The 12,939-nt window shown below is 36.9% G+C and overlaps 3 protein-coding genes across 3 annotated transcripts in view; all 3 read right to left on the bottom strand.

Moving 5' to 3' along the window:
• LOC132788306 (protein artichoke-like) overlaps positions 1-12,939 on the bottom strand; it is a 33,068-nt gene that overhangs the window by 6,377 nt on the left and 13,752 nt on the right. The window contains exon 2 of the mRNA XM_060795639.1: positions 338-1,345. Within this exon, the coding sequence (XP_060651622.1) occupies positions 338-1,345 (1,008 nt within the window). The remainder of the gene's footprint in view (positions 1-337; positions 1,346-12,939) is intronic.
• LOC132792905 (leucine-rich repeats and immunoglobulin-like domains protein 2) lies at positions 3,523-5,771 on the bottom strand. The gene is made up of 2 exons (XM_060802441.1): positions 5,739-5,771; positions 3,523-4,636 (listed from the first exon to the last, which is right to left on the bottom strand). Exons 1-2 carry the CDS (start codon positions 5,769-5,771, stop codon positions 3,608-3,610), a joined length of 1,062 nt encoding a protein of 353 aa, XP_060658424.1. The 3' UTR covers positions 3,523-3,607.
• LOC132792888 (insulin-like growth factor-binding protein complex acid labile subunit) lies at positions 9,099-10,030 on the bottom strand. The gene is made up of 2 exons (XM_060802413.1): positions 9,977-10,030; positions 9,099-9,906 (listed from the first exon to the last, which is right to left on the bottom strand). The coding sequence occupies exons 1-2, from the start codon at positions 9,988-9,990 to the stop codon at positions 9,099-9,101; spliced, it is 822 nt and encodes a 273-aa protein (XP_060658396.1). The 5' UTR covers positions 9,991-10,030.

The raw sequence follows: 12,939 nt of genomic DNA, 5'->3' as shown, positions 1-12,939 counted from the left end.
CGAATCAAGTTGTCGATGCAATGTTGAAGCCTCGTTTTGAGTTTCCTTGTGTCTAAATGAGAATGCTATGGTTATCTTTTATTCTCTTTAGGTGAATGTCTTTAATTAAAACAAAGTGTTAAAGATAATGATAATGTTGAGATGACATTTATTGATGTATGTTTATTAAAACGAACTTGATTATTGTAAAAAGTATCATCTTTAATGTACTTGAAAATAATTTCTTAAAATTGTTAAGCCCATATTTTTTTATCATGAAGAATATTTTACTCTAGCAAATAATTCAATTTGTAAATATTACGATTTAATTACATACTTTTACCATTGGATTACATCATCCGATTGTTCGCCAAAACTCAAGCTCATTCTCAGCATCGTTACGTCGATCATCCTTCACATTTTGCACACAGTAATCAAAGGTTGACTCCACGCATTTCACATTGCTGCCGTCTTCATAGTTTACCTGGCGGGAAGTCAACCAATCCTTTAATTCCATCAAGCAAACACATTGCCAGGGATTGCCTTTGATGGCAACACTTTGCAAATGGGACAGCGTTCCATTAAGATTGGGTAGAAAAGTCAGCTGATTGTTGTCAATATGCAGATCCGTGATGTTGTTCAGCCTATTCAGAACTTCGCTGCTTATCTCTGCCAATTGATTGTAACTCACGTCCAGCTTCCTCAGATTTTGTATTGGATCAAGCACGCTTGCGGAAAGAAACCGCAATGCATTGTTGCTCAGATAGAGTTCTTTCAAAGAGGATAACTTAGCGAAGGTTCTAAGGTGCAGATGTTGGAGTTTATTGCCGTTTAGATTAAGCTTACGCATGTGAGCCATTCGCAAGTAATAATAGATACTTTCTGTCTCCTCCTGTTTGTAGCCAAAGAGATGTGGACCCAGAGTATCGAGACCAATGTGTGACAAGTCGAGCGTCTTCAGTTGCTTGAGTGTTTCAAAGGTGTGTCCCCTTAGCTCCATGTTGTCGTTTGACCCCAAATACAAATGGCGTAACGAAATCAGACCTGCGAAGTGAACACTCTTCAAAACGGCAATTTTATTGCCGGATAAATCCAGCAACTGGAGTCCACCTAGCAATTCGAATTGGTTTTCGAAGAGCACATTAATGTTGTTATGAGAGAGATCCAATTGTTGCAATGTGAATTGCTGCTCAATTGATGAGCCAAAGACATCTGCCGGAAGTGAAGTCAATGCATTCCTCGATAGATTTAGAGTGCGCAGTTTTGTCAACGACTGGAAAGTATTCTTGCCAATATCAGTTATCAAATTTCCGCTCAGCTGCAGCTCCAATAATTCGGGTAATTGTTGGAATGAAGTGGAATCCACCTAATCGAGAAAATGACAGGAATCGAAAAGTTTTAAGGTGAGTGGTTTGTGAAGAAATTGTTTGCATATGACGTCATCTGATTTTCAAAGGAATTGTTGTTGTCAAACTTGTTTGAGTCCTATTATATGTGTTATTCATTTCAGATACATTTTTCTTTGCTGTTAAATAATACAAATAAATAAAAGTTTCTAAACAAATCTCTTAAGTACAAAGCGAATCTACGAATCTACTTTCAAATGCTCGGGTTGTGGTAGAATTATAGTTTTATTATTTTTATTTATTTCAAACTCAAAATGTGATCTTGCTACTTTCTTCTTTTTTCACTACTAATTGTGTACATACTAACTTTCAGTGTGTACATATTTGCTTTAAGTGTGTATATATTTATTTTAAGTGTGTACATATTTTTCAAATAAACGTTAATATTCAAATACAAATAAAGTTTTGCGACACTGGTAGTAAATTAAGCTGATATATTTCTAAGATTGTTAACAACATTCTATTAATGTTACATCTATGAATTATTTTTCAAATTTTATGATGAAGAAATTTTCAATATATGTTAATAGTTTTTTTTTTGTGCAGCACAGAATATTTGGTAGTTGTTCAAATATTTTTAGAGAGCATGTATTATGTTTATAAAGGGACTCATAATACGCAAAAACAACTTCAGTAGCGCTTCAATATTCATTTACAAATATCATGATGCAACTTACGTGAGTGAGTTGATTGTCGTTGAGGTAGAGTAGTAGTAAGTGTGGACAATCACAGTTAAAATCGTCTAATTTATTATGTCCAAGGTAAAGATCTCTCAGGTAAGTCATGTGCGGCAACTCCAGATGAGTCAGATCATTATGATCCAAATAAACATAAACCAATTGGAAAAGATTCTCAAAAACACCTTTTGAGATAAATTTGAGCTTATTGTGGCTGACTCTGATCTGGAGCATCCTCCGATGAATGGAAAAATACGACTTCTCCAATTGCTCCAAGCCACAGTCATTCATAGTGATCCACCCTAGATCAGGAAAATTGGCGAAGGCGCCATTGCGAAGCTCTAAGTGTGGCACATGCAGATCGATACCCATCAAAGTGGGAAGAGTAAAGTTGGCTGCTCCAATGATTAGCTCTGTATGGTTGTTATTGATGACGAGATTTAGTTGGAGTATTGAGGATAAAGATTTCACTCTAGTTATTTCCTGTAGACTGCTCACTTCCTGGCACTTTAAATCGGCGTACCAGTCTCCTTCTATCTCACAATTTTGTGTGGCAGCAATGACAACACAGCAGATGAGGCATAGACAAGTCGAATTAAAAAGCGACGACATTTCGACGTGACAGTTCAGCAACAACTGAGCAGCGTTTTGAATTAGTACCAAAATAAACGAACCTGGTTTTCGTGCGTCAAGAGAGCTTTCGCTCTAGTGATGTTCATATTTTATAAAGTCCAGATAGAGAGACCCCTTAGGTTATCAACATGACAAAGTCTAGTCATTGTCAAAATTCATATATTTCCCCATGCGTACTTCAATTGAAAATCATATTTTGTTTAATAAACAATGGCTTTTTATATATACCGAAAAAGTTGATAGTTTGATTTAATGTTCACAAAAATCCAGCCTTATTGCACGATCAAATTTGGTGAAGTATTCATGCATGTGAATTTAGGTAGTTTATTTAAAAATTTTTAAATTTTTTTTACTAAGCAAACGCTTTTTTTATATGTTATATTATGATTTTTTGTTTACAAAAATCCAGCCTTATTGCACGATCTAAAATCAAGAACATTCGTCTTAAGAATTATGTTCTTATAATAAGACCACTTGAAGAACAAAATCTCAAAACTATGAACATTAGTCTGAAAAATGCTAAATTTTCAAAATAAGACCAAAATTTCTTACAAAATTCGGTAATCCACCGAAATTTCCATAAAATCTTATCTACTCGTAGAGTGTTGAGTGTTTGCGTTCGTAGCTCAGTTAGTTGAGATTTTGTGAACCATTTTCAAAAGAGATGCTGGGTTCAAATGCTATGTGAATTGATAGCAAACATTTTGTAAGTCAAGTGATCAACACACAACTGAATAACTGAATGAACTAATTAAAAATCATATAATGGTAATACAGCGATTAAGTAGTAAATAAGTAACAATAAAATATTATTAATAGACTATATAGACTATTTAAATAAGCATACACAAATTCTTCGAATATTGTTTCATTAGTAATAGAATATGAATTAATCATAACAAATAATCATTATCATTCTGCTTCGTCACTTTGCTCCTCGGACTGATTGCCATTCAGATGATGTTCAAACTCATCCATAGCGTCTTGATGTCGATCGTCGAACACATTTCGCACACAATTCTCAACTGTTGAGACCACGCAAAGTGGCTTCTCCCCGTTATAGAACCCGGTGTTATCACGCAGATACTTCACCTGTCTGGAGTGCAGCCAATGCTCAAGTTCAGCAAAGCAGGCACATTGCCAGGGATTTCCCTCAATGGCCACACGTTGCAAATGGGGCAGCATTCCATTCAATTCGGGCAGAAAAGTCAACTGATTGTTATCAATGAGAAGATCTGTGATGTTGTTTAGACTCTCCAGAATATCGCTGCTTAACTCTGTCAATTGATTGTGTCCCAAATGCAGCTTCTGCAGTTGTCGCAAGGGAGCAAAGATGCGCTCGTCCAGGTGACGCACTTCATTGTTGCCCAGCGAGAGATACTCCAAGAAGGGCAGCGAAGAGAAGGCCATGGTGTGCAGATGCTTCAGATTGTTGGCGTTTAAGTTTAGTTTGCGCAAACGTGGCAGCGTCTTACTGCCAAAGACAAACTCGCCCAGGTATTCGATGCTGTTGTGCGACAAGTCGAGCGTATCCAGATCCTCGAGAGCTGAGAAGGTGTTTTCTTTTATTTCGATTAGATCGTTCGACTGCAAATACAATTTGCGTAGGGATTGCAACCCCGCAAAGTGAAGACTGTTTAGACTGACGATGCTATTGCCGGATAAATCCAGCATCTGGAGACCACCCAACAATCGAAATTGATTGTCGAAGAGCAGACGTATGTTATTCTGTGAAAGATCCAATTGTTGTAATGCAAATTGCTGCACAGCTGATGAGCCAAAGACTTGGACACGAAGTGCACTCAAAGCATTCATCGAGAGATTTAGTATGCGCAGATCCATCAATGGCTGGAAAGTGTCCTTGCCAATCTCAGTTATCGAATTTCCGCTGAGCTCCAGCTCCAACAATTCGGGAAATCCTCGCAGCGAAGTTGCATCCAACTGTATGCAAAAGGGGAAACCGGATAGTTTAATAGTCTAATTGAGATTTTTATGGATTATAATCCAATCAGTTGGCTAGTATAGTTGGGATTTAATTGTCATGGTTATGACGATGGCAACATTTGGTTGTGTGTTAAACTTGTTTGAATACCCTGCAGTATATTCAGAAATGTTAGAGGGTCGCTTAGGTATTTATTCGTTAAGAGAGCTGAAGATGTCAGCAACTATTTTACATTAGTATTGGTACGATTCACATACTGTACATTTTTCAAGTTTTGTAAGCTAATAGAGTTTAAATTGAAACAAATAAGAAAGCTATAGTCGAGTGTGATCGACAGTGAGATACCCACTGACCAATTTTAATAAATATACCGAAAAATTACTAAACTGTACTGAAGGCTATATTTGGTATATGAATAAGCGGTTATGTTTAAAATATAGCAGATTTTCAATCATAAATTCTCCTAATGAAAGCACACATTAAAACTCTTCGAAAAAATATATAGTGCTAAATAGTGAGATACCCGCTACCCACTTTTAATAAAAGTGCGGTTTTATTCCTAAAATATATATTAAATCAATATACCGAATAATTGCTAAAATATACCAAAGAATATATATGGTATATCGATGTGCTATAATGCTGAAAATATATCTTAGGGTATAAAATATACCAGATTGTCAATCATAACAAATAAGATATGACTGCCACAGCCGTTGTGTTACACATAAGATTATTTCCTAAACAACTTTTTATAGGATCGAAATTTAGCCTTAAAATATAGCCGAATATAGCCTTAAAACAAATAAGAAATCTACAGTTGAGTGTGCTCGACTGTGAAATACCCGATACCCATTAAATAATACCGAAATATTGCAGTATTTTTCCAAGATATACTAAAATATTTTACCACAAAAATACCAAAATTATACTAAATTGTATATTTGGTATATTGATATGTTACTTCACTCTGTGTATACTATAGAGCGCAAAATATACCAGATTGTCAACCAAAGCAACTCAGACCCCTAGTAAGTAGGCGCTTTTGCCCATACAAAAGTATTTCTTTAATAACTTCGACAATTTTAATCTCAACGCAACCAAATTTTCAGGAACCACGAAGACTATAGTCATTATTGTATATACCAAAATTAGCTTTGCGGGGGCGGAAGTGGGCGTGGCAAAAATAAAAACATAAACATATGTACTGTTGATGACACGCGAAATACTTTTCTACATATAAATAAATATTACTTTACAATTATAGGTACTATGCCAAGTTCTCCATCGCTTAGAAATTTGGCTGAATCACAAATTGTGATTCACAATATACAACTGTTTACGTAGTGATGGACCTTACATTGGCGCATACATATTTTCTCAATTGACACGTTCAATTTCTAAGTGATACATTATTTATGTCTGGTGGAACAGAGCCATTTGTTAAAAAAATATGTGAAAATATATGTGAACATAAAATTTTATGAAAAATTTAAAAACTAGACTAGAAATATTGAAAATGTACCAATATGAAAAAAGTGATCCAATGTACCAACGCAAACGCAAAAAATAATAGGTCGCGTATCCGAGAATTCTCGTTGCGCGAAAACCACTCCCAAGTCAGATCCGCCTTCTCATTGTCACTGGACAATGACGAGAATTCTCGGATACGCGACCTATTCGTGGGTCAACTAAAAAGCACACTGAAGTGCACAAGTTGCAGCAACACAAGCGTTACCTTTGACTTGATTCTGGGACTTGAGCTTACCGTTGCCATCGTCATCGCTCTGCAAACTGGCCGCCTGCTTGGATTTATTCGTACGCGAAGAGGTATTAGATGGCGACGAGATGCCCACGTGCTCCAAATGCAAGACACGACGACGATTGCTGGTCATTATGTGGTTACTTGCAAATATTCCGACTCCCAAAATTGGCATGAGTTCAATGACGATTTCGTTAGCGGTGCTATTTCTGAAAGCTGTATCGTTTCATCAAAAATATATATATATATTATTCTATATATTATTCTACGAACGAGCGGAAGGCTTCAGTCCAGTGGACTGGAGTCTCATCTGCGAGAAAATTCTGTAATATGTTAGAAATACTCACAAATAAAAGCACTGTGCTGTTTGGAGAACTGAATAAGACTGACTATTTCGTCAGTGGCAATTTATTACAAAAGGCCTGAACATGTGTGTGTATGTCAGAATCTAGGTATGAGTGTATTATCGTCAGAGTTGCATAGAGTAGGCTTGGGGTTGCATAGAGTAGGCTTGGAGTTTCCGGTTCGGCATTATTCCATGTGGCCGCAGAGAGGGGCATGTTAAGTCCGAAGAGAAGGCCATACAGTCAACCATAGGGGGGGGAATGGCCGGATCGGAGAAGGATGGCTCGGTGACGTGTTGTTGGTGTATGCCACGAACTCCGACGATATTTTGAATTTTACAATTTTTGTGTTGTGTGTTCTTAATGTATTAGTTTGTCGGTGTTATGGTTTCCAGGATGTTTACTCAGACTTCTAGAAAAGTTTAGTTCAAGCTGTCCGTACTCGTACGCTTTCTCGATCGTCTCTGGCCTTTGGTTTCTAATGGCCGATCTAAGTGGGTCCTTTAATGCAACTGGGAATGTATTTAGCCGGAAATGTCATATTGGTCACGTTTGGACGCGAGGGAGTGTCCACTAGGGTCTGCTTCTCTGGCCAGTGACATCAATTCACTTCTTATTCTCGTGGCTGTGAAATATAATCTTCCCATACTGAGTCCATCCGGAAGAGTATGTAGCTCTCTAACAAGCAAGCATTTCTTCTGTCTTCTTGCTGGAGTATAGTCGCTTGAGATTTGATTTAATGTCATCCCAACTGAGGAGTACATCGCGGACACTCAGTGCTTCGTCTGCTCTGCCTTTAATCTTGCCACGGATAGTTCCAAGCAAGTACTGTCCGCATGTTGCTTCGTCCACTGATCCGGCTAACAATAGTAGCTGTTCTACTCTACTTACAAATCTTTCAAGATTGTCAGGTGGGTTCATAGGTGGGTAATTGATGTACAAGGCCTAGTAATGGATGTAGATTCAGGCTTGTGCTTATAGGACTAGATGAATCCATAGCGTTGAATTATTATTTGTTTCTTACTCTTTCCTGTGTAATAGATATTAATTATTATCAAGAATTTCACAAGCGAAGGTAACGCAAACACATACATACATGGCATTTGCCGAAGTGAACAGTATCACTGTGTGTGATTTTTTTTGTAATATTTGTGCAGTTTTAGTTTATTCATTCGTTTATGATTGTTTTTGTGTATTTCACAAATTAATAGTAAATTTGCGTTAATGTAAGTTGATAAATGAAAACGATCCTGGTGCCTTTTCAGCGATTCATGATCACATATACGGCCGCTTGTGTGGCAATTGGAATTTGATTTTTTTGTTTGTTTTACTTGCACATGTTACTTTTGTGTGTCACTTTTATATTTTTTATGCAGTTTTCTCTCTTTTGAATATGTATTATTTAACCATTCACTACAAAAATTTCCACAAAATTTCAAGGGAATGGAAAATCCCTTGTTCGAAGTCCGGCTGCGCCAGTGACTTAAATTCTAATTTATTTGGTAATTTAGTTTTCATTAACGAAATTTCAAAAAATTTTTCGCTCTGCAGCATCAGAGCTATGTGGCATCGAAATCAAGTTGTTTATGAATTCTATTAAGCTCCTGAACAGCGGTTCGTCAACACCGTTTATTTTATTTTCAGTGTCTGTCAAAAATTTACGAATATCTTTTTTTTTCCCTGATTTAAAGAAAGTCGGAGTTGGTTCCATTGGGATATTATTTCATCAGGATCACCATAAATAAATAAATTTTCTAAGGTTTTCATTATAGGTACTATGCCAAGTTCTCCATCGCTTAGAAATTTGGCTGAATCAGAAATTGTGATTCACAATATATAACTGTTTACGTAGTGATGGACCTTACATTGGTGCATACATATTTTCTCAATTGACACGTTCAATTTCTAAGTGATACATTATTTATGTCTGGTGGAACAGAGCCATTTGTTAAAAAAAATATGTGAAAATATATGTGAACATAAAATATTATGAAAAATTTAAAAACTAGACTAGACATATTGAAAATGTACCAATATGAAAAAAAGTGATCCAATGTACCAACGCAACAAAAATGTACCAGTTTTGTTACATTTGTACCAAAAGTGGTAACCGTGGTTAAAGCAAATGAACATAACTACGATATACAAAAAAATTGTTGCCTACTTTCCGGCTGTAGCAAATTTTGGTTGAACAAGCGGCATCAAAAAATTCAACAACATTTAATAATTCAACAACATTTAATAGGACTTGAATGAAAACAATTACAGAGCGAATATTTGATCATTACATCATTACTCTTATGTTTATGTCAATCATCCCACTCCCACTCCATCAACCCATTCCGCATACAATTCTTAAATGCAGAGGGGCAGCTCCTCATCGCTGCTAAAAGAGTCGTAGTCAAGCTTTATATACGCTATTTTTCTTGAGATCAGCCAACGCTCCGTTTGGGCAAAGAGGTCGCATTGCCAGGGATTTCCCTCGATGGCCATACTCTTCAAATGGGGTAGCGTCCCATTCAAGTCGGGTAGAATAGTCAGCTGATTATAGTCAATATGTAGAACCGTGATGTTGCTTATAGTCTCCAGAAGATCTATGCTTATCTTCGTCAATTGATTGTGACCCACATGAAGCACCGTCAGATTTTGTATTGGAGCAAAAAGGCCCACAGGAAGAACACGCAATGCATTATCGGCGAGCAAGAGTGTATCCAAAAAAGGCAATTTCTCAAAGGCTCTAGGGTCCAGATGCTGAAGTTTATTTCCGTCTAATTTAAGCTGTCGCATGTGAGCCATTGGCAAGTACTCATAAAGTCCTTGTTTGTCCACCTGCTTGTAGCCGAAGAGATGCGGATCCAGATTTTCGAGACCAGTGTGGGACAAGTCAAGCTCCTCCAGACGCTCGAGTGCTTCAAATGTGTGTTCTTGTATCTTCATTTTGTAGTTTGACGCCAAATACAGATGGCGTAAGGAAGTCAGACCTGATAAGTGAACACTCTTCAGGGTGGTGAATTTATTGTGAGATAAGTCCAGTATTTCAAGTTCACCCAGGAATTCGAAATGGTTTTCGCGAAGCACACTTATCTTGTTGAATGAGAGATCCAATAATCGCAATGGAAATTGCTTCTTAGTCGATGAGTTAAAACTGAAAACTAATCTGAAACTTTATTGCAAAGCAAATAGAGTAGAGCTTTAATATTGTAAGCAACACATGATTTTCTGGTGCAACTTACCTCAGTGAGTTCATTGCCGCTGAGGTCGAGATGCTCCAAGCGTGGACAATTGTTAAGGTTGAAATCAGTTAACTTATTTCTTTGAATCTCCAAGTACCTAAGATTTGGCATGTGTGGCAATTCTAAATGTCTCAAACCATTTTTGTAGAAATAAGCCTTTTGCAAACGGGGAAGTCTGTTAAACAAATCCTTCGACAGAGAACTAAGCTTGTTTTGACCTGCCTTCAGCAAGTGCACCATGGAATCGAAGGCAAAGTGCGAGTCTAGCAGTTGTTCTAAGCCACAGCCAGTGATGTCGATATCAGTGAGATTAGGGTATTTGGAGAAGCCTTCACTGAGAAGTTCCAGACCTGTCGAGTGGGACAGATCGAGAAGGAGCAAATGCGGCATGTTCACAGAACTGTTGGCTGCTCCAATGGTTAGCTTTGTATCCCTGCTTTGGATAGTTAGCTGCTGAAGGTTCCTTGTGGGTAAATGAAGGACACTGCTTATCTCCGTGAAGCTGCTCAATTCGTCGCATTTTAAGCTCGTCAACTTTCTTTTTTGTATCCCACATTTTGGTTCTGCAGCAGTCGCAATAAAGCACATGAGACAAAGAATCGAGAATTTTAAGACCGACATTTCAAAGCGACAGTTAATCTACAACTGAAGAGTGCTTTCTTAAATACACAAAGTAAATAAAGTTCGTATAATGCGAGTCCCTGTTATTGTGCGTCATAAGAGATAGCGTTTGACTATAAAGTCAAGAGAGAGGTTATCGACGTGCCAAACCTTAGACATTGTCCGAAATCATACTTTTTTAAATTATTATATAATATAATTAAATTGAATACAATATTAGGAATATCAAGTAAGAAAGCTACAGTCGAGTGTATCGAGTGTGCTCGACTGTGAAATACCCGCTACCCATTTTGAATAATAGCAAAATATTGCAGTATTTTTCCAAATTATACTAAAATAATATACCACAAAAATACCAAAAATATACTAATTTGCATCTTTTTTTTATTTTTTTATTTATATATAAATATACATATATATTATATTTATTTTTTTATTATATAATATTACTTCAGTCAGTGTATACTATAGAGCGCAAAATATACCAGATTGTCAGCCAAAGCAACTAAGACCCCTAGTAAGTAGGCGTTTTTGCCCATACAAAAGTATTTCTTTAATGACTTTAACAATTTGTATCTAATCAAAACAAAATTTTCAAGAATCATAAATACTATTGTTATTATTATATAACACAATATTCGCTCTAGCTCTAGCTTTAAAACGACGCTTGTTATTCGATTTTTGTTGATTTGCGGAGGCGGAAAGGAGGGGTCCAAAAATTTGAAGCAACCTTGATCTGCGTGCAAACATAACAAATGCTGTTCATAGAGATTCAGTGTTTTATAAGGACAGACTGACAGACGGACAGACAGACAGACGGATAGATGGACATGGCTAGATCGTCTCGGCTCTTGACGCTGATCAAGAAGATACTTTCTATATACTTTACATACTTTATGGGGTCCTTCTTCCTGTTACATACATTTCCTGCCGGCACAAAGTTATAATACCCTTCTACCCTATGGGTAGCGGGTATAATAATATTATATGGAACAGAGCGCCTATTGCTATACGGTCGTATTTGGGCTGACAATTTGGTTTATGTTTTGCTCTATGGTCTACTATATTTTGAATGTAGTACTGTCCCAATATACCAAATGTAGCCTTTGGAAAATTTTAGTGATTTTGTGGTATATTAGTTCGGTATATTTTAAGAATAATACCGCACTGTTTTTATTTTGTTCAAAATGGGTAGCGGGTATCTCACAGTCAAACACGCCCAACTGTACTTTTCATACTTGTTTCAATTCTCTTTTCTTTTGCTTATCTAGATGATTATATTTTCTGGAGTAATGTGTCCTATTGTTACGTCAGTAATGTTCGTTTTTGGTCGAATATTGTGTAGTGAATCACTGTGTGCTCGACATTGTCTTTATCGGCATCCCCATAGAAACGAGCGGAAGCATCCCTGACCTGTGAACGTTTGGGATTCTTAGAAATACGTATACGTCACTGTATAGCCTTAGCATTCAGACTCGCTGGCCATGATCCAGTGATTTCAAAATGTCAAGAGCTTGACTTTTGAAATGCGAAATTGATTGTCATTTTACTCGCGTGTCGTTGCTCATAGATTATTTTACTTTCTGCTGCTATTAAATCTTCACCGATACTGTGTGTTAATTGCTAATTATTTCATTAGCTGAGGTGGTACTCAGCAAACGCCTTAGACTATGTACTTTTTAATTGCACAGACTTTATGCCTTACAGTAGGCAACATTATTTACATAAATTAATGACTTCCTATGTACTAGAAGGGATTGAAATGCATCCCAAATATAAATTTTGAGCCAAGTCTGATTCCAAGATATATCTTGGGTATACCTTATCCACTTTTACGATCTACAAGAATCTCGCTGAGTTGAAGGTCTACTTTCAGCGAAAGGCCTATCTCCTAAATATCAGGTTTTTTGTGTAGCTAGCTGTCAACCATCGGATCCAATCGCTGATTATAACTAGGTCGACAAAGAGATTCTTGTGATCATTCTAAATCCTTTTTAATTAATAATGGAATAAATTAAAGAAAATAAACATATTAAGTTTTTATACCCGCTACCCATAGGGTAGAAGGGTATTATAACTTTGTGCCGGCAGGAAATGTATGTAACAGGTAGAAGGAGGCATCTCCGACCCTATAAAGTATATATATTCTTGATCAGCGTCAACAGCCGAGACGATTTAGCCATGTCCGTCTTTCCGTCTGTGTGTCTGTCCGTCTGTCCGTATGAACACCTAGATCTCAGAGACTATAAGAGATAGAGCTATAATTTTTTTTCGACAGCATTTGTTATATCTGCACGCATATCAAGTTTGTTTCAAATTTTTGCCACGCCCACTTCCGCCCC

This window comes from Drosophila nasuta, chromosome 3 (assembly GCF_023558535.2).
Source record: "Drosophila nasuta strain 15112-1781.00 chromosome 3, ASM2355853v1, whole genome shotgun sequence".
Taxonomy (NCBI): Eukaryota; Metazoa; Arthropoda; class Insecta; order Diptera; family Drosophilidae; genus Drosophila; species Drosophila nasuta.
Note: the sequence above shows the minus strand (reverse complement) of the source record. Positions and strands in the feature narration are given on the sequence as shown.